Here is a 27,274-nt window from a genome sequence, read left to right as displayed (position 1 = left end):
TTACAGGAATTCAGACTCACAGGTAAAACTTGTGGCAGTGTCAGCAGAACGATGCGCGCATTTGGTTCAGTGTCATTTGCTTTTTCACTCTTGAGGCCCCAAGATGTTGTTGGACTACAACCCCCATCATCACCAGAAAGTTTAGCCAATAGTCAGGGAGGATGAAACATATGGAGACCCAAGGTTGAAGAGCACTGTGTTAGGGAACCATCAGGCAAGTTTTCCTGGGGAGAAGGCTATTAGTTGCACCTTCTATCCTTCAGCCAGGAGCCCCTTAACACCTGTCAGGAAAGATGCCCAGAAAATGGCTTTTGATGATCAGCTTGCCAGAAATAGGTGACCAGGGACTGTTGCCACCTTTTTATTCTGCTCCTGCTCCTCTGCCTTTAACAGCAGCATGATGCACAGAAACTAAGCACAGAAAATATTTACCAGACCAGAATATTCATCTATTATTATTATTATTATTATTATTATTATTATTATTATTATTATTATTTCTATCCCGCCTTTCATCTGAGGATCACAGGTCATTTTACAGCCCCACATACGCATTGCAGTAATCTAACCTTGAGGTTGCCAGAGCATAGGCGACAGTAGTTAGGCTATCCCTGCCCAGATAGGGGCGTAGCTGGGTCTCCAGTCGAAGCTGATGGAAGGCACCCTGGGCCACTGAGGCAAAGGATCCAGGAGTACCCCCAAGCTACGAAGTGCTCCTTCAGAGGAAGTGTAACCCCATCAAGAGCAGGCAATCTCCCACCCAACTGGTCTAGGGAACCACCCAATCCAGCCCATACTGAGGCAAGACACCAGTCCAGCACTTCCACTGCCTTACCTGCAGATGTAAAGGAGAAATAGAGCCAGGGCCGGCCCTACGGCCAGGCTGGGTGGTGCAGTGCACCACAGCGCCGGCCCGCCAGGAGGGCGGCGTGAGTTGCACCCGCCCGCTGGCCAGCCGATTCGCCAATCCGCCGCGCAGCTTCGCCCACCCGCCCACCGTGCTGGGAAACGGGACGGGAGGGCGCCGGAGAGATCGTGCTGTGCCTGCCCGCCCGCCCACCACGCAGTAGCGCCTGTGGCAGCCGCACTGCGCCCGCCCAGGGAAACGGGGCGGGGGGGGCCGCAGAGATCCGGCACACCACGGCGCCAGGGGCGCTTAAGACGGCCCTGAATAGAGCTGAGTGTCGTCAGCATATTGGTGACAATATACTCCATTGGAATGACCCCACCCAGTGGTTTCATTTAGATGTTAAACAGTCTGGGAGATAAAATTGAACACAGAGGAATTCTGCATTGAAGGCTCTATGGGGCAGAACAACACGCCCCAAGCATCACCCCCCCCCTCTCCCAACAGAAGCTATCATACAGAGAGACCAAAGCAGTTTCTGTGCCAAAACCAGGTTAACCCCCTCCCCACCCAATTGAAATGGATCTAGAAAATCAGCTTCCTCCAAGGGCACCTGGATCTGGCCTCTGACCACCTGCTCAGAAACCTTGCCCAAGAATGGGAGTTTAGCAACTGGCCAGTAATTACTTAGATTTCCCGAATCCAGGGAGGGTCTCTTGAGGAGTGATTTTACCTCTGCCTCCTTCCGTGCGCTGCTCTGGTTTCACCAGAAGTGGCTTAGTCATGCTGGCCACATGACCTGGAAGCTGTACGCCGGCTCCCTTGGCCTGTAAAGTGAGATGAGCACCACAATCCCAGAGTCGTCCACGACTGGACCTAATTGTCAGGGGTCGCTTTACCTTTACTTTACCTTTAGGCACAGGGCCGTCTTAAGCATACCCGGCACCCTGGTGCGAAGATCCCTCCGGTGCCCCCCCATTTCCCAGAGTTGACCCCCCCCACTGGCGGTGGCGGCAGGAGCTGCGTGGGGCTCGACGGGGATGTCTTCGTCGCCTTGCGCTGCCGCCGCGGCACCGCTGGCCAAGGTGCTGGGTGAGGCGCTAGGGCGCCTGATGGCTCGGCGGTGCCCGTGGCCTCGCTGCCAGTGTGGGGCGTCTCGCTCATGGGGCTCTACTGCAGTACCGGCAGCAGCGCAGCCGGAGCTGCCACCACGGCAGGAGCCAGAGCCGGAGCTGGGCGGGGCATGCAGCTGGCCGCTAGCCTGGCCGCCTTCTACACATGCTTCCAGCCGGCCCGAGGCAAAGCTGGAGTCAGAGCAGCACCGGAGCAGCGGCAGCAGCGCCTGGGGATCAGCAGTGCAGGCAAGAAGCCACACGGGCCATGCCGTGGCTGGCGCTCCCCTTTGCCAACAAGTGCCGGAAGGTGGGCGCTGCAGAGCGGAACAGGGTCCTGGTGCCCCTGCTCCGCTTGCTTTGCTCCCTGCTCTCCCGAGCGGCGCGGCTGGCGGAGGGAAAAGGGAGGCCTCCGCGCGGCTCCCCCACTTGCTGGGGCACCCCTCAGCGCCCCCTCAGCGCCCTGGCGCCACTAGAATCAATGGGCGAGCCAGCTGTCCCCTCCCTGGTAGCTTTTTAATCAGCCATGAGGGGCAAGGGTCCAAAGAGCAAGTGGTCACCTTGACCAATCCAAGCACCTTGACCTCAAGCCTTACCAACTGCAACTCATCCAGCACAACAGAACTAGGCAGTGCTCTGGACACCCCATGAGATTCATCTGCTATAACAGAGGAGTCAACATCCTCAGAATGCTTTGCAAATAAGTGAGAGTGAACTACCATTTGTTCTGTCACTTCCTTCAGACTGCAAAAGTCATTGCACTACCCAGAAAAGCTGTGCTGGACAGCACAATGAAGATGCAATGGAGGCAGCAAAGAAGGCATACTTTCACTGCCACTACGGTGGGTAGGCTCAGTGATGAACCCCCACTAGTGTTCAATTGCATTCGACTGGAGTTTTCCTCCACTTATGTTCAAGCAATCTCCCAGCTTGTTTCTTGCCTAAGCTCTGGAGTATACCAAGGAGCCAATCAGGCTCCCTGAAGCAGAGGTCAACCAGAGCTTTGACAGGAGTGCCAGTTGCACCAGCCAGAAAATCCCCTAGAGCAGTCCATCAGGCTCCAAGGTAAGACTGCCCTCATAAGTTCCTCACCTCTTCAAAGGGGAAAAGGTGCTGGAAGCCTAAATCTCAGCTGGAAGTGGTCCAAGGACCCTCCAGGGTCTCAAGAAGATGGGAGTATTTCTCATCATCTGCTATCTGATCATAACAACATAAAAAGGGTCCTGGGGGATCAGGCCAGTGGCCCATGTAGTCCAACATCCTGTTATCTCAAAGATCAACTAGATGCCTCTTTGGAAGCCTGCAAACAGAACCTGAACACAATAGCATTCTGCACTCACTCAAGCAGGGCATAGAGCAGGCCCAGAAAGAGCTGTGGCCCGGGGAGAGTACTGGTGGCTGGACCACAAAACCCAAGCCTCAAGGTCACCATCCCTGGTCTACAATGACCTAATGATACAATGGCCTTCCTCCTCTTTCAGTTGCAGAGAGCCTCAAGCAATGTCACTATACTCCGTTAGTCTGATATGTTGTTGTTGTTTAATCGTTTAGTCGTGTCCGACTCTTCGTGACCCCATGGACCAGAGCACGCCAGGCACTCCTGTCTTCCACTGCCTCCCGCAGTTTGGTCAAACTCATGTTGGTAGCTTCGAGAACACTGTCCGACCATCTCGTCCTCTGTCGTCCCCTTCTCCTAGTGCCCTCCATCTTTCCCAACATCAGGGTCTTTTCCAGGGAGTCTTCTCTTCTCATGAGGTGGCCAAAGTATTGGAGCCTCAGCTTCACGATCTGTCCTTCCAGTGAGCACTCAGGGCTGATTTCCTTCAGAAGGGATAGGTTTGATCTTCTTGCAGACCATGGGACTCTCAAGAGTCTCCTCCAGCACCATAATTCAAAAGCATCAATTCTTCGGCGATCAGTCTGATATATGTTGGTGTAATTCACATTATCATCTCAGATGAGCAATGCTTAATCGTATAAGGGCCTGCAGCTGAATGTGTGAACGAACTCTGTTTAAAAGAGTAAGTACAACATTTGGACTTGTGTCTGCAATTCCTTATTCAGCCTCGATGCACATTCAGTGTGATGAGTGACAAACAGGACTGTGTGAGTCACCCCATACAAACAGAAAAAAGAAGTCTGACACCAGTGACCCATTGACTCAATAAGGCCACTAATACATCGCCAAAAGGTAGGGCACCCATTTGCATAAAATATCCATTTGCTAATTAAGGACAGATCCCCACCACACATTTAAAGTACAGTGATCACACATTTAATCCCCCCCCCCAAAAAAATAATCCTGGGAACTGTAGTTTGTTAAGCACTGTAGCTCTGCAGGGGAAACTGCAGTTCCCAGGATGCTTTGGGGGGAAGTAATGTGCCTTAGATGTGTTTTAAATGTATGGTGTGGATCTGATAGAAGTACATTTAGAAATTATTACTACAATTGAAATATATCTCAAGCTAACGGGGAAGATGTCTGAACAGGTAACATGTGTGCCTGCTCGGTTTGCTGTTGAGGTGCTCAAGGACGATGGGCAACTTCCCTACTGTTGGTTTTCTAAGAACATTTAAACTAGACTAGGACCAGGGTTCAAATAGAGCAAGGGTGGGGACTCCAACTCCCAGCAGCCCCAGAGGCCAGCAGGGCTGACAGCCAGCAATGGTGGGATTTGAAATTGGAATCTAGCAACATTGGGAAGACCACCATAAACCTGGGATAATAGTTCAGATAATAGTTCAGATTGTGAAGCTGAGGCTCCAATACTTTGGCCACCTCATGAGAAGAGAAAAGACCCTGATGTTGGGAAAGATTGAGGGCACAAGGAGAAGGGGGTGACAGAGGATGAGATGGTTGGACAGTGTTCTCGAAGCTAGGAACATGAGTTTGACCAAACTGCGGGAGGCAGTGCAAGACAGGAGTGCCTGGCGTGCTCTGGTCCATGGGGTCACGAAGAGTCGGACACAACTAAACGACTAAACAATAGTTGAGCAGTCTCAAAGAAAACAAATGGGAAGGGCTCAGCGGCAGGGCATTTGCTTTGCATGCAGAAGGTCCCTGGTTCAATCCCTGGCATCTTCAGGTAGGTCTGTGCCTAAAATCCCAGAGAACTTGCTGCCACTCTATGTCAACAACACTGAGCTAGATGATCTGACTCAGCAGAAAGCAGGTCCTGGTGTTCCTAAAGGAGGCTGAAGTTGGCGACGAGTTGTCTCCAGACTGAGGTCACTCTCTGCAACCTCCTCGCAAAGACACAACAAAGGGCTTTCAAGAACGCCCCTCGATACGAAGCCCCCTTTGGCTTCTTATCAATCTCTGCAAACCAGACCAGTCATTAACTGCTAAGCAAACAAACCACTTCATTTTCATATTTGATCTGACAGCACGAGCACACAGACACACACGCACACACCCCTCACCTAGTTCTGAAATCCTTTCTCCTAAAAAGGAGATGCCTGGGACAACTGGGCCTTTCACAAAGGGGGAGGGGGGAAGCAAGGTTGTCTTTCCTCTGACAAGGTCCTTTTTCAAGATTTAATCTGGCTGACCTTTTGCCAAGAGAAGGGAACACGTCTGTTTCACTTCTGGCTCCACCAGCAAGTCTCTCCATGCGACCTTGGGACCAGTGCCTTGAGCCACACTTCGCTCACTCGCTCTGCTTTCAAATGTAATATTTGCTGTACCTGCCTGGCCACAGCACCACTGAACTCAATTCATTCCATGTTGAGATCACTGGGCAAGACAATTTATTTTACCTGCTTATCCTTTCTGCTTCCCCCCTTCAATATTTTTGCAGCACAAATCCTCAATAGAAGTAAGCCTCACTGAGCTCAAGGGGACTTAAAGGTAAAGTTAAAGGGGCCCCTGACAGTTAAGTCCAGTTGCGGACGACTCTGGGGTTGAGGCACTCATCTCGTTTTACAGGCCAAGGGAGCCAGCGTTTGTCCACAGAGTTCTTCCAGGTCCTGTGGCCAGCATGACTAAGCCGCTTCTGGCAAAACCAGAGCAGTGCACGGAAATGGCGTTTACCTTCCCGCTGGATCGGTACCTATTTATCTACTTGCACTGGTGTGCTTTCAAACTGCTAGGTTGGCAGGAGCTGGGACCGAACAACGGGAGCTCACTCCATCATGGGGATTCGAACAGCCAACCTTCTGATCTGCAAGCCCAAGAGGCTCAGTGGTTTAGACCACAGCGCCACCCACATCCCATCCAAGGGGACTTAACCACCAGTAAATATGTATAGCCTTAAACCACGTCCACACCACACATTTAAAGCACATTTAAAACTGGGGGACTATATTTTGCTGTGGGTGCTGGGAATTGTAGCTTTGTGAACGGGTGAACTACAGTCCCCAATATTCTTTAGGGAAAACCATGGGTTTTAACTGTATGGTGTGGAGCATACACTGCTGGTTGCTTTATGCCTTGTTGAAGAAAGAGGTGCCTGAACTCACCATGAATGCCTCCCTTGTTCTCTTATAAGGGCAATGGTGCTCACCTGAGAGATGCCAGAACTGAGTTCTGGTGAGTTCCGGCTGGAAAAAAACGCCCTGTCCCTATCACCCTTTCTTTTCCTTTACTGTGTGTATGTGTTGTTGTTGTTGCCTGTTTCAGTACATGTGTGCCTCAGTGACTAAGCCAGGGAGATGCAGGGAAACAGACAAGTCAAGATAGCAATGTTTGTGGTTCAGTGGCTTCCATATGTTTTGCTCAACTAGAGAGACAAAGCACATGTGCAGGGACTCCAGGTGAGCTAACAACGGTCTCTGAACAGTATGAGGCTGTCCTATGTGTTCTGTGTGGTTTGATTTTTATTTTAGGCACCTGATGTTACAGAGGTGAAAACAGAACTTGGGGCATTTTATCCTCCATCCCCCTCTGCAAAAGATTTTGGTTCTATTGACACAAAACAGCAGCAACAGCAAACACCAAATATTTCCTAAGTACCATGCCTATTGTTGTTGTTTAGTTGTTTAGTCGTGTCCGACTCTTTGTGACCCCCATGGACCAGAGCATGCCAGGCACTCCTGTCTTCCATTGCCTCCCACAGTTTGGTCAAACGCCATGCCCTATAGTTAAAGTTTAACACAGCCCCTTTCCCCACATTCACAATTTAGCTGCTGGTGGTGTAGTGGTTAGAGTTTTGGACCAGGATCTGGGAAACCTGGGTTCAAATCCCCACTCAGTCATGAAGCTCACTGGGTGACTTTGGCCCAGTCACTGCCTCTCAGTCTAACCTACATAACAGGCAGTGTTCAAAACTCTCATTGTTGTAGGCGCATTTTGCGACAGGAAATTTAATTAGCATGAGCAGTTTCTGAGCTCTGGGCACAGTACTGTGCCTAAGATTTCAGATTAAAACTGCAGTGTGGAAGGAAAAGAGGACCCTTTTCTGCCTCCCCACTTCCAGCTACTCTCTGAAGATTGGAGAAGAGACCCTCTTGAGAATACTAGGGGGGTAGGCTGGAGAAGGACTAGAACATGTGAAAAATGAACATAATATTTTAGCTGTAGTTCATTCGTTTTCAGCTTTGTATTTTTGTTACAAAAAAGCATACCTAGACATTCTGTTGTTGTGCCCGTAACCTAGGTTTAAGGTGCCATTTAGCTCCTAGCTTTCATATCTCAGTTTCTAACACTGCTCACAAGACTGTTGTGAGGATAAAATGAACTCTGTGTGCCACTTTGAGCTCCTTGCAGGAAAAGATAGGATACAAATTAAGTAAGTATGTAAGTAAATGTAAATAAATTGCAGATGTCTTCAACTTTTTCAGGCCTGATGTCCACCTTTAACCCAAATATATATTTGGGGTCCCATTTCTTAATCCTGCCTGCATATCTTGATGGTGATAGTGCTGCAGTGGTAACTCATTTTGGATCAGGCCACAGCCCAGTTATGGATCCTGAACCACCAGTTGAAGACCAATGATCTTCTACAGTATTAGATACAACACAAAAAGAAAAAGGAATGGGGAGAGGAAAGAAGAGGAAACACAAGCATCGAGAGTAGCTGCTCCATCTCTGGCTAAAGGATTGGGGCAAAGTTGGCCTCCCCTTACCATGACAGTGTTTCTAGGAAGCAGGAAGCAGGATAGTGGTGGCAGAGAATGCCTCCTGTTAGTTCTCCAGACCTTTTTATTTCTTATGATCATTACTCCTGGTGTCTCAGCTCCAGCTGTTAAAGGGATCAGATTGTTACTTCCCAAGCTGCCTCTAGACCCCAGAGCCAGGAAGCAAACCTTTTATGACATCATGGCTTTCCTGCCCTCCTCCCTGTAGCTTCCCCCACTCTGTCTCCATCTGAACCACACACCTGGAGAAGGCAACTCACCTGGGCACCCTAGTGCCACCCAACAGCCATCATGAGGGAAGCTGATCAAATCCTGGTTGATTGACTTACTTGTTAAGCAGGGAACCACCTCTTTCATCAGACACAATGAGATCAGGTCAGAAGAGTAATGCAGTCCCTGGGGACTGGTTCTTACAGTAGAAGACTTGTACATCCAACCTGCTGGGTTTTTAAAACATAACGTATGAATGAGACGATATTGTGTGTCCTATAGGTCAGGAGAGAGGGACCTTTTTTCTGATGAGGGCCAAACTCCCCTTATGGACGTAATCATTTAGAGGCCATAACCGGAGCACAAAGTGCATGGACCCAGAAACAGAACAGGGTGGAGCCAAGAACAGAAGTAGCCAGGGCACCCCCCTCCTGCCTCTTTCTGCCACCCCTTCCCCCCATTCTCCTCACCATAATCAGCTGCATGACATCAGGCCACAAGTTGCCCGTTCTATGATTCCTGCTCTAAGTACACACGCATCAGGATTGGCTGGTGCTGCTTGTCAAATGTAAACTAAACAAATCCACCTAAACTAACCAACTACTTTCAGGCCTGCAAGACGGAGCTGTTCCGCCTGGCCTTTGGGTTGACCCCTGTGTTTTCCTCCCTCATGGTTTGGATTTGTGGACTACTTAAAATGAGGCTGCATTTTAAAATTTTAAGTTTTAATATTGTATTTTAATCTGTATTTTGATTGTTTTCTTTTCTTTTGTGTCTTATTGTAATTTTATTGGTGTTAGCCACCCTGAGCCTGGTTTTGACTGGGGAGGGCAGGGTATAAATAAAAATTTGTTATTATTATTTTTTATTATAATTCTGGCCCATGGCCCATTATGTACCATTATGGGGTTTTGTGGGAGGGGGGAGACATTTGCCTTTGATGTCAGGTGGCCAAACTTATTCACCTGCTCTTTCATTAGCCTACCTGGACCCTGCCATCACCATCTAAGGCCCTTTTCCATATACATCCTCAGAAGGAGGTGCAGAGGGTGACCTTTTCCGTGGGGTCTTCCTATCTGCAGTATACTCTCCCCAGAGTCCAACTTTAGTCAGTATTTAGACACAAGACTAATATATTCCGCTTTGTCAAGACTTTTGGTATTTAACTTAGATCACACTGCAGGGTGATTTATGCCATATGTGGTGCTCATCTTTTACTGGGGTGCAGAGTAGGATTCGTACTTTATATTCTTTTGGGATGAGAACCTCTATTCATTTTTGGTTCTGTTCTATTGTCACAAGAACACAAAAAGAGCCCTAGTGGATCAGGGCAGGATCCGTCTAGTCTGGCATCCTGTTCTCACAAAGGCCAGCCAGGTGCCTATTGGAAGCCTGCAAGCTGGAAGTACTCTGCCCACCTGTGATCCCCAGAAACTGGTTTTTGGAGGTATAATGCTACTGACAGCGCAGCTAGAATATAGACTTGTCCCCCATGAGTATGTCCAGCCCTCTAAGTTTGGTGGCCATCGCATGAAAAAGTACTTTTTCCTCTATGGGCAAGAGTCTTCCAACATTCGGCATCATTGGATGTTCACAAGTTATACTATTATGAGAGAGGCATAAAAACTTTTCTCTATCCACCCTCTCCATTCCGTACATCAGTGCTTCCCAATCAGCTAAGTACTGTGAACCCTCTGTTTTTCAAAAGCCAAACCATGGACCCTCTACATTTGAAAATTTTGATATCTCTATAGTAGTTTTTGTTATGTGAATGGACCCCCTGGATGGATTATGCGGACCCTCTGGGATCCACGGACCACCAATTGGCACCCACTGCCATGCATTACTTCACAGACTCCTATAATGTCTAACTCAGAGCAGGGGTCCCCAAACTAAGGCCCGGGGACTGGATATGGCCCAATCACCTTCTAAATCCGGCCCGCGGACAGTCCGGGAATCAGCATGTTTTTACGTGAGTAGAATGTGTCCTTTTATTTAAAATGCATCTCGGGGTTATTTGTGGGGCATAAGAATTTGTTCATATTTTTTTCCAAAATATAGTCTGGCCCCCCACAAGGTTTGAGGGACAGTGGACCGGCCCCCTGCTGAAAAAGTTTGCTTACTCCTGGTCTACCTCTTTCTTGCCTTATCTCTAAACTAAAAGGGCTCCAATTCTACAGCCTTTCTTCATTTTGGCTGCTCTTTTCTGAATCTTTTCCAACCGTACAATATGTTTCCCCCTCACTGTCCTAAGGATTTGTTTAAAAACATACGGCTGTATCCAACTAAGTTTTACTCAATCAACCTATTGAAATCAATGTACCTTGGTTAGTCAGTGGGTCTACTCTGTAGCAATGGCTACAGCTGGGGGGAGGAGTTAGGCTGGATCAGGCAAAAGGCTTCTCTCTTCCAGCATCCTGTTCTCACAGTGGCCAAACAGATTCCTTTGGCTGCTGTTGGAGAACTTGGAAGAGACCAGGGTTCAAACGCCACTCCTCAATGAGGCTCACAGGGCAAACTTGGGCCAGTCACTGCCTTACAGGGTTGTTGGGACAATTGAGGGAATCACGTGCGCCACCTTGAGGTCATTGGAGGAAAAGCGAGCGATAACCGCAACGAATAAATAGGCTACAGCAGGGGTTCCCAACAAAATTTTCTCGAGGACCCCTCATCGAGCCGCTATTGTGACAAGGACCCCCATTAATTCCTAATCCTAAAATTAAAAAGTGAGAGCCAAATTAAGAGTCTTTTTTATACGTTTTTTACAGTTACAACAGAGTACTCCATCAGTATACAGTTAGTTTTAATTTTCAGTTCTTAATGAGATGAGTTAAATCTGTCCTTTGAGTTCATTATTTCTGAAATATTAGGTTCCAAACTTGAAACTTTCACTCTGAAATCTGACTGCAAATCTCTACGTGCCTACTAGTCAGCAGAAAATAACTTTTGGCTCCATTAGCACCTTTTTATTAAACAATTTTGGCTGAGTGAAACATATCCAGCGCCGTGGTGCGAAGATCCCTTCGGCACCCCCCCCAAAAAAAAAATTCCTAAGAATTGACAACCTTTTTTAGGCGGGGGACCCCCAAAGTTGTTGACCATTTTTAGGAAAGGTTCCCAAGAGAAGAAGCTGACAAGAAGCAGCGGGTGGAAATTAGCAAATGCTAAGGAAAGAAGGGGTGAAAGAGGGAGGGAGGGAGGGAGGGAGGAAGGAGTCAGAGAAAGAAAGAGAGGGAGAGAGGGAGGGAGGGAGAGCCGCGCACAGCGCCCAAGCGGCTCTTCCTTTTCTTGCTGGTACAGCGAGCTGGGAGAAGGGACGGACTGACAGGAGCTCCCGTCCACCACCACCCCTCCCAGCTCGCAGCAAAGCAAGCGGAGCAGGCTTGGTAACTGGCATGGGGGGGGGGGGGGGAATGGGGCATCCCAAAAGTGCTCCTCCTGCCTTCCGTGCCTGCGTTCCAACGGAAGGCAGGCAGGGAAGGCAGGCGGCTCAGCCCGGGAGAGGCTGTTGCTTTTGCAAGCAGAGCTACAGCCTCTTCGGGGCTAGAGCGCCTGCGTTCCGTGGGCTCCTCTAAAGCAATTACTTCCCTTGCTTTAAGGAGAGCCAACAGAAGGCAGGCAGGCAGGCGGCTCAGCCCGGGAGAGGCTGTTGCTTTTGCAAGCAAGGTGACAGCCTCTTCGGGGCTAGAGCGCCTGCATTCCATGGGCTTCTCCCACCCAGTCACCCCTCTGTGCAAAGGGGGCTGATTTGTAAGGCGCCCGCACTGCTCCCTCACTGACAGAGGGGGTAAGACCACCACCCCAAAAAACAGTGGCCCCCTCTCTCTCTGGGGGTGGGGGTGGGCGGTGGAATGGGGTGGGGGAGGGGAAGGCGCAGCTGCCGAGGTGAAGAGGCGACCTCGCGCCTGCTTCAAAGCCTCCCACCGGGTCCTGAATTGAGGGAGCAGGGGCGCCCAGCAGCGAGTCCGCCGCCCTCCGCCGACTCGGGAGTCTCATTGGGTCTCCTCGGAGGAGGCGGAGCCACGCCAAAAACTCCATAGAACAGCGTCTGGAGCTGCTGGCCACAGGCAGGGAGAGGGCGGGAAGGAGGCAAGCGAGCTCTGGGGCTTTCGGCGTGGCGCCTCCTCCTCTGAGGAGACCCAAGGAGACTCCCGAGTCGGCGGAGCGGATTGCTAGGGGCGCCACTGGGCTACAGTAATGATAATTAGAAACGTAGGTAGCCGTGTTGGTCTGACAAAAAAAAAATCCTTCCAGTAGCACCTTAGAGACCAACTAAGTTTGTCATTGGTATAAGTTTTCGTGTGCATGCACACTTCTTCAGATACACTGAAACAGAACTCACCAGACCCTTATGTATAGTCAGAGGGTGGGGAGGGTACTGGCCAGTCCCACCAACTGGCATTGAGGCGCGCACACAAAGGCTCTGACAGTAACCATCGTGCGTCTTTGCCGCTGATAGCCTTTCTCCCATCAAAATAGTACAGTGTTTCCAGCGCCGCACCCACACTGGTTTGCGGGCGCCCGCCCTCTTCCCCACCCCTCGCTCCGCCTCCGGCCTCTGGTCCGCAGGGCGCGCCTATAAGAAAGGCCGGCAGGAGCCGGCCAAGGGGTAGCTGCTCCGCGAAGCTTGTGGGTTGGGATCGCGCTGCTGAAACCATCCGAGCGCTCCAGAGACGCCCCCACAGCCGGAGGTAAGCGCGCCGCCACCGGGCAAGCACCCCCGTGCGCTCCCGCCGCGTTCCCCGCGACTCCCTTCCGAAAGCGGGCGAAAAGCGCCGCGATTCGGAAGTCAAGTCCCGGAGTGAATCCGTATACAGTATTGCTTATGAGTGAAGCCTCGCGGGCGTCCCCAGCCCCAGAGCCGCGTTCCGCCGGATAGAGAGGTTAATGGGCTTGAACGCGCAAAGGAGATGAGATCGGGGTTCTCTCTTTCTCTCTTTTTTAGAAGGGCTTCCTCCATTTATCCCTGCGTCAAAGTTGCGCGCGCGCGCCGGTCTCAACCGGGAAATGCACTGTTTTCGCCCGTTTTCTGATCCACGTGGGCTCTTGGCTCTGAGTATCGCGGTTTGGGAGGGGGGGCTGTCAAGTTGCTTTCTTCCGAGTAGCCCACACTGAAATCGCTTGGGGCGCTCCTGCGTAACAGCACCCAGGGGGCTGCAGTTCAACAAGACTTTGGTTTGTGTCCAGTCAAGTTCTTCTCAGGCTTGAAGTTGTGTAGTTCTCGGGAATGTAGGCGAAAATCGCGCTGGCGTTTTCTGGAGCTGCGTGAAGCTGCTGGTTCATCTCCGGCTGGCGATTGTCCAGCCCTGGAACCTTTTTTGAAAAGGAAGCTGAAAGTGAAAAACTCAACGCGTATTTAACGCATTTACATTTACTGGAGTTATTAGTAGTTGTATTGGCCCTTTAGCGGGTCTTCATGAGGGGGCATGCTTTAAAACAAAACATTAAAAAAAGATCTATTAGTTCACAAAAGTACCTGCATTGCCTTTTTCCCCAAGTTGTGTTTTCTACAGATCAATTACATTTGTGGAGATACATTAGTGTTATATGCAGTATAAGGTTGGAGAAGAAAAGAGGGGGGGCTGGTGGTATTCAGTGCTATGTGTGGGGTTTTGTGTCTGTCCCTTGGGTAGGTTCCCTTTCTATTTGCTTGTTATATTTCCTTGGTACTGAGAGGTTGGAAAGGACACGTTTTTGTAAGTCACTCAGGCATCTTGTGAAAAGCTATGAATTAATGTGATTAATCATAACAGCAGTGAGTGAGATATTGAATTCAGTAAGACTCTTTTATCAGGCTGGATGTTAATTTTTATTTTTATATTAAAGCAGAGTTGTTAGAAATTTATTCGTAGTTTCTTTAAAATATTGAAAATATTACCTGGGACGCATGTGGTCTAAACCTCTGAGCCTCTTGGGCTTCCCGATTGGAAGGTCCACAGTTTGAATCCCCCTGAGGGGGTGAGCTCCCATTTCTTTCTCCCAGCTCCTGCCAACCTAGCAGTTCGAAAGCACACCAGTGCAAATATATAAATAGGTACCGCTGTGGCGGAAAGGTAAATGGCGTTTCTGTGCACTCTAGCTTCTGTCACGGTGTCCTGTTGCACCAGAATAGGTTTAGTCATGCTGGCCACATGACCTGGAAAGCTCTCTGTGGACAAACGCTGGCTCCCGCTGGCTCCCTTGGTGAGATGAGCACCGCAACCCCATAGTCGCCTTTGACTGGACTTAACTGTCCAGGGGTCCTTTACCTTTTCTTCTTCTTTTTTTAAAACCTGGCTTCTATCTTAATCTGTATTTGACGCATATTTAAAACTTAATGTAGAACAATGGTAGAATAAAATCACCACTTAAATGAGTGTTTTTTTAAAATTGTCCAAACTAAATTCCACCACGTCAACAGCATAAACTGTTAGCCTATTTGAATGCCTCTGGGAATAGGTTTTAAGTGCCAGGAAAGAGAAAAGCCGGGTGAATAACCATTGAATACAAAAGATAAATTACTCTTTAAATACCATTTTAAAAATACTGTATGTAAAAATTAATCAACACCTGATTTCCCTGGAGAGAGTGGTAAGCAATTCTACCGTCATCATGAAAATGATATTGTGGGTTGTATAAAATGTCAATCTTAACTCAGAATTGACTTGTTGAAATGAATGGACACCACAAACTTAGATACCACTCCATTTCTGCTAATTTTTAAAGTGTAGAATATATTATTACTATTATTTATTTGATTTATTTATTTAGCTTTGTATACAGTCCTATATCTGTAGATTTCAGGACCAGTGGACAACATAAATTTGCAATATAGGTAAAGGTAAAGGGACCCCTGACCATTAGGTCCAGTCGTGACCGACTCTGGGGTTGCGCGCTCATCTCGCATTATTGGCCGAGGGAGCCGGTGTATAGCTTCCAGGTCATGTGGCCAGCATGACAAAGCCACTTCTGGCGAACCAGAGCAGCACATGGAAACGCCGTTTACCTTCCACTGTAGCAGTACCTATTTATCTACTTGCACTTTGACGTGCTTTCGAACCCCGTCGCAGGGATTCGAACCGCCGACCTTCTGATCAGCAAACCCTAGGCTCTGCAGTTTAACCCACAGCGCCACCTGCGTCCCTAAGCATCTGGGTAGGCTTATCTAAATCTAAACAATAATGTTTTAAGCAGGCACTGAAGAGGAAAGGCAAAGGTGCCTACATGATCTCAAAGCCAGGGTATTTATTATGTGGCACCTGTGGTAAAGGTAAAGGGACCCCTGACCATTAGGTCCAGTCGTGACCGACTCTGGGGTTGCGCGCTCATCTCGCATTATTGGCCGAGGGAGCCAGCGTATAGCTTCCAGGTCATGTGGCCAGCATGGCAAAGCCACTTCTGGCGAACCAGAGCAGCACACGGAAACGCCGTTTACCTTCCCGCTGTAGCGGTTCCTATTTATCTACTTGCATTTTGACGTGCTTTCAAACTGCTAGGTTGGCAGGAGCTGGGACCGAGCAACGGGAGCTCACCCCGTCACAGGTATTTGAACCGCTGACCTTCTGATCAGCAAGCCCTAGGCTCAGTGGTTTAACCCACAGCGCCACCTGGGTCCCTAAACACAACACCACCTGGGTCCCTAAAAAACACAAAATACATAATAAAAATCAAAACAAAAACAATCCAGTAATCCCCCTTTTATAGCAAAGGAAGCCCCCCACACACACCCAAAGCCAACAACTTTAAAACATGGCCATAAATACGGTAAATTACAAATATTTTGAAAACTTTGAATAAGCTGCCCAGGAACAGGGCGAATGATAGATAAAATTGAAATAGCTAATCCCCAAGAAGAGGCTGACTGCTGGGTTGAATGAAAGGCCTATCAAGTCCAGCCTCCTGTTCTCACAGTGGTCAATTGGATGCCCCAATAGGAAGCCTGCAAGCAGGAACGGAGCACAACAGCAACTCTCCCCACTTGTGACTTCTAGCAGCTGCTACACACAGAGGCACATAAGGAGTGCAAAGAAGTCTTGCTGTTTTCAGCTGCACAGGTGAAGCAAAGGACCCCACCAAGGAAAAGAGACCTTTAGGTCTCTGCATGATTAGTTTTCTCACATTTTCTCAGAATGCTAGAAGGGAAATGGTTTTTGTTGCTTGGAGTGTTGGAAGAAGCCCACCACGGCCTTATCTGCCTCAAGGCCCTGGAACGATTGTGCAAAGGGCGGAAAGCCTCGAAGGCTGATCTTAAGGCACTGGTTTAGTCTGTGGGGGTGCAGTTGGTTTTTAAGGTAACAAGAGTCCTAAATTATTTACATCAGGAATGTCGCATCCCAGGTGTAGGGTGTAAGACAGCTTTCTTCACCCCCTGACCATTGGCCATTTTGGCCAGTGCTGGTAGGAGTTGAGGGGGCATAAAAAGTCCCCATCATTTCTGTTTAACTTATGGAGGAGGGGGCAGGGAGAGAAGTCAATGGGCGTGAATTTTTTGCCATGCCCCATGAAAATTCTTTCTTCATCTTTACTGCCTCCGTTCTCTTAACATTCAAACTTAAGAATCATTCTGTTAGTCTCAAAAGCTTCTTTGCCTGCTTTGCAACATAAGTTCAGTTGGCCCTAAGATACACATTTTGCCCAGAGGTGAAAAGGAGATGTAGTACCAAGCAAGGAAGAGTGGCTAATTAAATTAATGGATTTAATTAGAAACCAAAAAGGGGGGAAATGGTTATTAAAGACTGGGGGGAAATTGTGGAATATTGGAAAAATTCATGTGTGCAAATAAGTTCATTAAGAGGATTAATGTAAAACAAGCAGTTAGACATATTACTAAGAGAAACTAAAGAATAATTTAAAGATGGAGTAATGTGGAAAATGCAGTAAAACTAAAACGAAACCACAAAAGTGGGGGGAGGGAAGTCGAACGTGTGTACAGTACTAGAAATGTATGTGATTTGTGTTTTTGTAAGTTGTATGTCTGTAAATTTTTGAACCCCCCCCCAAAAAAAATTATATTAAAAAAAGAAAGATATTTGCCTAGTGTCATCTTAAGGTGGGCTCTACTTCTTCCTCCAGCCTTGAATTGGCCTACAAATTCCAGTGTTTGTTTTTCCACTTCCTTGCTGGGTGTTAGCTTAGCGGCAGTTGGCAAGTTCCTGTTTCTCCCCTGATACTTTGCTAGCTGGATCTCTGCTCAAGGAGAAAAAAAAGCTTTAGGCTGAAGACTTGTTTAGGAAGCCAAACCAATACTTTAACAAGCATAGCTGCCACCTACCCCCAGTGTGGATTAGTGCAGGGGGGGTGCAGACTTATTTCTTGTTTTGATTAAGCTCATCATACATTTGCACCAGCTTCCCCCTCTTCCAAATCTCCAGGTGCCAATTCGTACCCTTATCCAGGGATGGAAGGAACCTGTAGCCCTCCATAGGTTGTTGGACAACAACTCACATCATCCCTCACTATTGTTCATGCTGGGTGGGAGTTGGCACCCAAGATCTGGAGGGTCAGAGGTCTCTACCCCCCCCCCCAAAATGCAACTGAAACTGTGGACAATTCCATGTTGGATGAACAGCTTTTAAAAAAAATAAAAATTCTGTGTGCATGCAGAGTGCAGTTGTGGAATCTTTTTGATGTTACTGCTTATTAGCACTATGTGGAATTTAATGAGTTAATGGGGAAGGTTTTTTGGGTGGTGGGGGGGAGGAAAGAGACAGGGGCCCTCCCAGGAAGAGTCTGTTATATAATTCTCCTTCCAAAAGTATTAACCCAATCTTCAACCACTGTAAAAATGGACCTGTCTGATACCTCTTTCATTGTCCCCCCTGCTCGCAAATCAATCTTGCATTGCCCTAGAGCAGGCTAGCTAGTAGGGGTGGGGTTGATTCACAGCAGATAACTCCTCCTCAGCTGTGAGATGTTTGAGATAACAATCCTATTTGTTCCACCTCTGGCCTGGGCGTGTGGTTAATCCAATCATACTAACCACTCCCTCCTCCAAAGCTTCTAGCTCCTTCGCCTCTTTCAGGGACAGCTGCTGAGGTTCCAGCTGCTTAGTGAGGAGTGAAGCTGGGAAAGGAGATGTTTTTGGGGAAAGCACCAGTTGTGCAAGTATGGTGGTGCTTTCATTTGCCTAGGAATACAGGGAGCTGCCTTATACAGGCCATTGGTCCAACTAGCTCAGGCATCCCCAAACTTCGGCCCTCCAGATGTTTTGCACTACAATTCCCATCATCCCTGACCACTGGTCCTGCTAGCTAGGGACCATGGGAGTTGTAGGCCAAAACATCTGGAGGGCCGCAGTTTGGGGATGCCTGATCTAGCTCAATATTGTCCACTATAAGCAAGCCTTTTTATCGCTTCATTCACCTAGCAGCACTAGGAAGGTTTGGTCATTTACCCCAGCAGATGAGCTCTGAGAAAGAGTCCCACCCAGAGTTTGAAGGGGATCTAAAATGTCTTCCTTCCTCTCCCTAGGTTGCCACCATGTCTGTGTCACTCAGTTCCAAGCTGAACAAGGCGGTCAGGGACCAGTACATGAAGCTGCCCCTGGGGGGGAAGGCGCTGGTCACATACATCTGGATCGATGGAACTGGCGAAGGCCTTCGCTGTAAAACCAGAACACTGAGCCAAGAACCAAAGAGCATTGAAGGTAAGGCTGGGCCGTGGTTGCCCTCATCCTCTCTTGCAGGAGCAAGGAACCTACAGGCCACGTTCCCCTCTGGAGAACCTTCTAGGAGGCCACATGCAAGTGGCAGGAGGAGCCAGGGGCAACAGTGGGGAGACTTTGGGTGTTACATGTCACCTTTGTAGTGTAGGCTAGTTTCTGCACAGCGAAGGACAAAGACACATCCCGCCCATGCAAAAACACTCATGGAATTTTGCGAAGCAGGGCCAGTAGGAGGTGTGGTTTGGAGAGTCCCGAGGGCCAGATAGAAAGGCTTTGAGGGCCACATCCAACCTCGGGGCCTGAGGTTCCCTTATTCCTGCTCTCTTGGGATGGCTCTGCTTGTGGTTAAAAGTCGTTCCAACACCTTGTGCAATGTGGCTTCCTCTGTTCTCTCTACCTGTTTACAGTCCAGCTTTGGATCTGTTGACTCCCAGCATAGTCAAACCCAAGTAGCAATGTAGTGTTAGGAGCTAGAAACTTGCAGAATCCTTTTTAAATAGGCAGGTCCCCAGTCACCTGGCTGCTATTATTACTATTATTATTATTATTATTATTATTATTATTATTATTATTATTATCATCTACTTCTGCTTCCTGGAATCTTTGCCAATCTAATTGGAAGCGACTTTTTACTTCCTAAAAGGATTCTCAACTGCAGGCTGGGCTGTGGTTAATGTGGATGCCACTTGACCTGAGCAGATCCTCGGTGGCAGGTACAAGAATGAACCTGCCAGGCTTTAATTACAAGGAGTGGAAGAAGCAGGGCTGGGTTCCTTTTGATGCCCTCTTTGTGCATCTTTAGGAGAGTTATCTGTTATGCTTTTTTTTTACAGGGAAATGTCGCCCCAAGGTGAATAACCCGTTCATTCAATCATGTGTGAGGAACCTCTAGACTGCAGGCTCAATGAGGCCTACCAGTCCTCAAATGTTTGGCCAGGCCTCATCCACCTGACATCATAGGAACATAGGAGATTTACTTGTAGTGTATCAAGGCGCTGGTCAATGTAGTTCAATTTTTTTTATACTGATTTGCAGCAGCTCTCCAGAACATTCCCAACTCTTCCTAGACGTCCCAGGAATGGAACCTGGGGCGTTCTGTGTGCAAGACAGATGTTCAACCTTCCCTCTGATGCCTGAGGTGTGGAAATGCAGCAGGGTTGGCCCAAAACGGGCTTCTAAAGTGCCGCTGAACTGCTGATCCTCAGAACTTCAGATCACAGCATGTGGGTCTTTTCAAGCCCCTTCCTAAGCATGATGCTTAGAAGACCGGATGGTCAGCTGGTTTTTCAGGTCTCCAGAGTGCAATGCAGGGCTCTTTACAGGCCCCTTGCAAAGTGGCCTGTGCTGTGCTGTCGGACCACAGTAGGTACCGGTAAGGGAGATCTGTCTTGCTGACCAGGTCCAGTTTTTCCAGCCGATGGTCTGAACTGAACCTAAAAAGCTGCCTTATACCACCTAATGCCACATACACTGGCAAGGTGTTGCATCTTTTAGTGCAACACCATCTTCTCTATGGAACTCCCTGCCTCTTGTTATTAGGCACGGTGCCTTTAATGTGCTGTTCTTGGAACCTACTAAAAACTGGTCAGCTTGCTTAGGTCAGGCTCCCCAGGCATCTAAATTTTTTATTAAGCATAAAAGTGTTTAAAAACAAAAATAACTGCTGGTTTTATTTATATTTTGATACATGTTTCTGCTTTTCTGTTGGAAAGTAGTTTTTCTCCTTTTTAATCTTTTTTATTCTCTTAAGTGTGCTTTCTTTTTGTTTTATGCAAATTGCTTAGAGGTTTTAGTTTATGTAGTATATATAAACTGCCCACTCAAAGGAGTTGATTGATTAGTTAGTTAGCTAGCTAGTTAGTTAGTTAGTTAGCTAGCTAGCTAGTTAGTTAGTTAGTTAGTTAAATAAATAAATAAATAAATGCAGGATCTTTCTATGGCAGGCATAGGGAAACTCGGCCCTCCAGATGTTTTGAGACTACAACTCCCATCATCCCTGACCACAGGTCCTGTTAGCTAGGGATGATGGGAGTTGTAGTCCCAAAACATCTGGAGGGCCGAGTTTGCCTATGCCTGGTCTATGGGTTCAAGTAGCTGAGTATTATTGCTGCTCACTGGAAGCGACTCTCCAGGATATTTTCACACCTGGGGCAAAAGCAGGGTGTCTCCCCTTATCCTACCAGGAGATGCCAGGGATTGAACTGAGATCTTCTGCATGTAAAGCAGATGCTCTACCTCTGAGCTATGGCCCTTATTCTCACCAAGGATCTATTTCCGGCCAGCCTCTAATAGGTCTGGATTCAGTGGAGTGATACCTAAAACACCTTTATTTCAACCCCTCCCTGCAGATCTCCCAGAATGGAACTTTGACGGATCCAGCACAGGCCAGTCCGAAGGCTCCAACAGCGACATGTTCTTGGTCCCTGTTAGGATTTTCAGAGACCCTTTTACCCTTGATCCCAACAAGCTTGTCTTATGTGAGGTTCTGAAATACAACCGGAAGCGGGCAGGTAAGGTCTTATTCAGTGTTCTGTGTCCTCCCAAGTTGGGCAACCAATAGCAGCCTTTGCACACCTGCAAACCTTGGACTTGAAGCAAAATGCCGTGTTGACATAACTCTTCTTCCTTGCAGAAACCAATTTGAGGAGCAGCTGCAAGATAATCATGGACATGGTCAAAGACAGCCAGCCTTGGTTTGGGATGGAGCAAGAATACACTCTGCTGGGTGTCGATGGGCACCCATACGGCTGGCCCAAGAATGGGTTTCCAGGCCCACAAGGTAAGAAGAATAAGGCTTTCAGCTGAAATGGATGGATGCAGCTAAGGGCATGAGAGTACCTGCCTTCTGGCTGGCACCATATCAGACATACCGCAAGACTCTTTGGCTTTATGATGTACTGTATTACATATATACTGCAAGAATGAGCGGCGTCCTGTAAATTGCCCTTGGACTACTTGATTGATTAATTAATTTATTTGAAGCATTGCTGTCCTGCTCTTCAGTCGAATAAGGGTCCCAGGGTGGCTTCCAAATTTCATTTTGTCCTTCAGGCTTTAACTATCCAAACGGCATGAAACAAAAGTAAAAAGAGATGGGGAAGGAGGAGGGAAAAACCTTTCATGTGGTTCTTGGCCTAATTTAATTAATATGGTGAGGAGGGCGAAAGGAAGTGGCAGAGCAACAGACAAAAGATGTTGCTGAGCCTTTGCCAAGCTTGGTGAAAATGCCATTGCAGTAAGGATGGGGTAGGGTTTTTCTGATGGGGTGGGGGGGCAGGGGAGATCAGTCTTTGATCCTCTGCCTGTTGCTAGCAGGAGAACTCGCATATAGCCCCCTTTCCCCTAAAGGTTTTGGTAGATGTTGACTTATGGCATAACAAACATCAGGCTTAAGTTGGTAGGGTAGTGCCTTACTTGCCCTAACAAAGCAGCCGGCCAAGATCCTATATAACTTGGAGATGGAAAACTTTGGTGGTAGTTCATCTGCCTTGCATGCAGAAGGTCTCGGGTTCAATCCCTGGGATCTACAGGTAGGGTGGGAAACCGTCCCTGACTCAAAACCTGGAGAGCAGCTTGCAGACAATAATAAGCTAGATGGACCCAAGATCAAACCTGTACGAGGCAGCTTCCCACGTTTCTATGTTCCTGCCCTGTGGGACCAAATGGACTGTCCAGGCCTCTCCACCTGGTTTTCTGTTTGCCAGGATGGATGATGGAAGAGATGGGAGTCGGTTAACACTTGTTGCTTCACCCACTTTTGGCTGCTCCTGCCACTGGCTGGCGGCTCCCAGAAGGTTCCTTCAGGAGGGAATGTGGGTTTGTCTTAAGAAATGTTCCCCAACTCTGCTACGAATTGATGGGTCCCTGCTGCTGAGTCACAGATAAGGGCCTCAGAATGGTCATGTGATCAAGTACTGTCTTGCTGATGGAAGCAACACACACACACACGCATGCATGCTGCCTTGCAACTGCCATCTGTGCATTGTGTATCTTGCAAATCATCTGACCTTTCCCTCCCTGACGTTGCTTGCCTGACTGGGCATTGCACAAAAGTTTCCACTCGCTAACCGGTTTGGTTGCGAAATCTTCCTTCATATGAGGAATTACTGAATGGTGCATGCCAGGCCCTTTCAGCAAAGTGTGTTCTGCCCTTGCTATGCGCCTTGCAAGCAAGTCTCTGAACTGGGGCAACCAGTGGAGGCTGCTTTGTTAGGGCAAGTAAGGCACTACCCTACCAACTTAAGCCTGCTCTCAGCCAGCCCCCTCAACATTTTCCTCTGTCACTGCTTTCCCCCTTCTTTCTCCCAAGCCTTGGTCACTGCTGTGTTGTTGCAGACTGCCTCCGCTTTTGCTCCAATCTCCTGCCATAAATAAATCTTGGCAAGTGATGGGACCCAGTGCTTTTTTCCTGGAGGTACTCAAGGGTACTCAGTACCAACACTTCCCCCCTCCAATGTTAAAAGTGTGGCACTTTCTGTAACAACTTCATGGTGAATCCTGGCACCTAACATTTGGACAGGTCAAGACTCTCTCTCTCCCCCCCCCTCCCTCCCTCCCTCCCTCTCCCTCCCCCCCTCTCTCTGTGTGTGTGTGTGTAAGGAAGAGGAGGAGATAGATCCAATTGTGGTTTTTTCCAACTCGGGGGAGGCATTCCCTTTCCCCTGTCTCTCTGTCTGTGTTTCTTATGCACTTCATTTCTAAGAGGGCACCTCCTATTGGATATGCACATACTGCCTAAGAAAGCTGCATGCTAATTGTATGTGTCATGTGCTTTTTCTTTTCTAGGGCCTTATTATTGTGGGGTTGGGGCTGACAAGGTGTACGGGCGCGACATAGTGGAGACCCATTACAGGGCCTGCATTTATGCTGGTGTGGAGATCTGTGGCACCAATGCTGAAGTCATGCCTTCTCAGGTATGTAGAAAGAGGACCTATAGGGCATCCTCAGCTGAAGGAAAGGGCCATAGCTCAGAGGTAGAGCATCCGTTTTGCCTGCAGGAGTCCCAGGTTCAACCCCCAGTGGCATCTCCAGGTGGGGCTGGGTGAGACACGCACCTGAAATCCCAGGAAGCTGCTGCTGGTCAGTGTAGACAAGACTGAACTAGATGGGCCAGCTGTCTAATTCAGTATAAGGCAGTTTCCTGTGTCCCTGTGATGTGGAAGCGTGCATTCCCTGGGTGCCTATACAGAGGGTGGGAGGAGAGATCAAGAGCTGGATATGCCCACTAAATAGCCAGTTTGCTGGCTCTTACTACAGCTTATTGCTTCCCCTTATTGCTCTGACTTCCCAGCCTGAAGTTTTGATCTGCCACCTGCTCCAGCCCTCTTTTCTTTTAGGGGCACCTTTGCCATAGGTGCCAACTCCCAGATGGGAAAATCCAGGATCAGCAGCAGCGCGGCACCAGAAGTTGCACTGCAGCCATTTTGGAACTGGGCAGAGCAGCACCAGAAGTCGCTTCTACGCATGCTCTGCCCATTTCCAAAATGGCCGCAGCGCCAGAAATCGCTTCTGCGCATGTCCAGAGACTCCAGACATGTGCAGAAGGAGCCTCCCCGGGCCGGTAAGAATCCGGGGGATTTACGGGGTTTTTAAAAATCCGGGCTGCCAGTGGGAAACGGCTGGAAAAACCTTTGCCCTGGTACAGTGTATTTGGCAACCTTGAAGACTAGGAACCTGTTTCTTTTTGCACTAACAGCATCTCTTTCTACTTGCAGTGGGAGTTCCAGGTGGGGCCTTGCGAAGGTATTGAGATGGGTGACCACCTGTGGATGGCGAGATACATTTTGCATCGGGTCTGCGAAGATTTTGGGGTAATCGCCACTTTGGATCCAAAACCAATAACCGGCAACTGGAATGGCGCTGGGTGCCACACCAATGTCAGCACGAAAGAAACAAGGCAGAAAGGGGGTATCAAGTGAGTAGAGTTTTTTCTCTAGGGCACCTGAGTGGATCATTTGAGGGTCTGTGGGTGGAGCTGGAGCCTCCCCAAGACACTGCGGCAATGTTGTCTCCGTTTGCTTGCTAAGTTGTTTGCCCTGGTGTTTTTTCTGTAGCCCACCCTCTCCCATCGTTTCCACTGCTGCCGTCCCCTCGCTCCCCTTGGGCAGAGAGGATGAGTGGCCACGCCCTGCAGAATGCCAGACCTCTTGGCAAGCGGAGTATGGCTGAAGTGGTGGGGGTGCCCAGGATGTGGCACATTCCCATTTTGCCTCAGGGTGGCAAGACGGTGCAAGCCACCCCTGGCTATTTGATTGTCAAGTGTGGCTCTGAATTTGCCAGGCTTGTAGCAAGGGCTGCCTAGGTGATGATGCTTCCACTTGGGCCTGTATAATGAACGAATGCCAAATTGTGCAAAAAAGTGTCTGGAGGCTCCTGTTCCTCAAATCATGTGTAATTTCCCCCATTAAAACTATATTGCAGAGGGAGTGGTGCCATGCTTCCAGTGTAAGATTTGGGGTTGTCCCTTTCAGGGGAAATACATAAATAAATATAATAAAAGATTTCTGTTGAGTTCCAATTATAATTCAAGTTGCCAAGATCATAGGTAAAGGTAAAGGGACCCCTGACGATTAGATCCAGTCGCGAACGACTCTGGGGTTGCGGCACTCATCTCGCATTATTGGCCAAGGGAGCCGGCGTACAGCTTCTGGGTCATGTGGCCAGCATGACTAAGCCGCTTCTGGTGAACCAGAGCAGCACACGGAAACGCCGTTGACCTTCCCACTTGGAGCGGTACCTATTTATCTACTTGCACCTTGACGTGCTTTTGAACTGCTAGGTTGGCTCGGTCCCAACTCCTGCCAACCTAGCCAAGATCATAGTATCAATTCTTTTGACAATATCTACAATTTGTACAGTGGGACGCAGGTGGCACTGTGGTCTAAACCAGAGCCTAGGGCTTGCCAATCGGAAGGTCGGTGGTTCAAATAGCTCCCGTTGCTCAGTCCCTGCTCCTGCCAACCTAGCAGTTCGAAAGCACACCAAAAGTGCAAGTAGATATAAATACTCTCTGTCTTGCTTTTCTAATGTGCTTCTTCTGACGCTTGAGCCTGTGATTGTCCTGCTCTCCAGAAAAACACACTGTCTCTGCCCCGCCATCACAGTCGCCCCCAATACTTTTTGCTGTGCTTATTTTTCCCTGGTGTGCCTGCAGTTCCTCAACCCGTATTTTTTTCCTGCCTCTCCTCTTCAGGTTCATTGAAGCTGCCATAGACAAGCTGAGCAAACGCCACAAGTACCACATCTGCATGTATGACCCTCGTGGGGGCCAGGACAACTCCCGGAGACTGACGGGCCAACATGAGACTTCCAGCATCTTCGAGTTCTCGGCCGGCATTGCCAACCGTGGGGCCAGCATCAGGATCCCCCGCCAAGTCGGGCAGGATGGGTGCGGGTACTTTGAGGACCGCCGCCCCTCTGCCAACTGCGACCCCTATGCCGTTACAGAGGCCATTGTGAGGACTGTCCTCCTCAATGAGACAGGGGACGAGCCCAAGGTTTATAACTATGAGGAGCAGTCGCAGAAAGCAGCCTCCAAAGACTAAGCCTCCATGGCCCCCTCTCTCCCTAAAGTGTTGTCCTTTAGCAGTTAGTAAATGGCTGACATCTTTGGAACTCCTGGCATCGTGACATGTTGACTTACAGAACATATTTCTATATGTATACATATATATTTTTAGGAGAGAAATTATTTTCCTAGTGGGCTTAATGAGTTTCCTTGTTTAGATCATAATGTGGGCTTTTGAAGTAGGGGTGGGGGAACTTGTGGCCGCTCCATTGGTTGTTGGACTCTAGTTCTCACCAGCCCCAAGCCAGCAGGGCCAACGCTCCTGGATGATGGGAATTGTAGTCTAGTGGTATCTGAAGGGCCTGCATGCTCCCCAACCTTGCATTATGGTTGGGCTTGTTTCTTTGTTTAAATTGACTTTGTAAGTGGGAAGATCAAGTTTTGTATAAATTTGTACACTCCTCCCACCCCTCCCCTTTTTCTGCCTCCACAGCAACGAAATAATAAAGTGCAAGATCTTAGCTGCTGTTGGCCCCAGTGTTCATTCAGTTCATGCATTCTTGAGCCAAATCATTTAGAACATGTCCCACGATTGCAGAGGTGCGATCTCCCAAAGCCACACCATTACCTAGCCCTGCTTTGCACCCTGAGTGCATTTGCCTGGCTGGAATGTGTCCTTAAAACCTGATTGTGCCTGTTGCTTGTGTGGGTGGAGGACAGAGGGGTATCTGAATGTGTGCAGAAGCTAGCCTACGGTACATAGGCAAAACTTAGATTTGTTGCTCCACCCACTTTTGCCTCTGGCCCCGCCTACCCCTGGCATGTAGCCAGAAAGGGAATGTGGCCCTCAGGCAAAAACAAAAACAAAAACAAAAAAA

At 48.7% G+C, this 27,274-nt stretch overlaps 1 protein-coding gene across 1 annotated transcript; it reads left to right on the top strand.

Moving 5' to 3' along the window:
* The first annotated feature begins 12,785 nt into the window (after positions 1–12,785).
* Positions 12,786–26,917, top strand: LOC118084393 (glutamine synthetase). Its single transcript, XM_035113873.2, has 7 exons — positions 12,786–12,938; positions 18,697–18,871; positions 21,238–21,399; positions 21,522–21,668; positions 23,675–23,802; positions 24,604–24,803; positions 26,082–26,917. Exons 2-7 carry the CDS (start codon positions 18,706–18,708, stop codon positions 26,431–26,433), a joined length of 1,155 nt encoding a protein of 384 aa, XP_034969764.2. The 5' UTR covers positions 12,786–12,938; positions 18,697–18,705; the 3' UTR covers positions 26,434–26,917.
* The last annotated feature ends 357 nt before the right edge of the window (positions 26,918–27,274 follow it).

Source organism: Zootoca vivipara, chromosome Z (assembly GCF_963506605.1).
Source record: "Zootoca vivipara chromosome Z, rZooViv1.1, whole genome shotgun sequence".
Taxonomy (NCBI): domain Eukaryota; kingdom Metazoa; phylum Chordata; class Lepidosauria; order Squamata; family Lacertidae; genus Zootoca; species Zootoca vivipara.
Note: the sequence above shows the minus strand (reverse complement) of the source record. Positions and strands in the feature narration are given on the sequence as shown.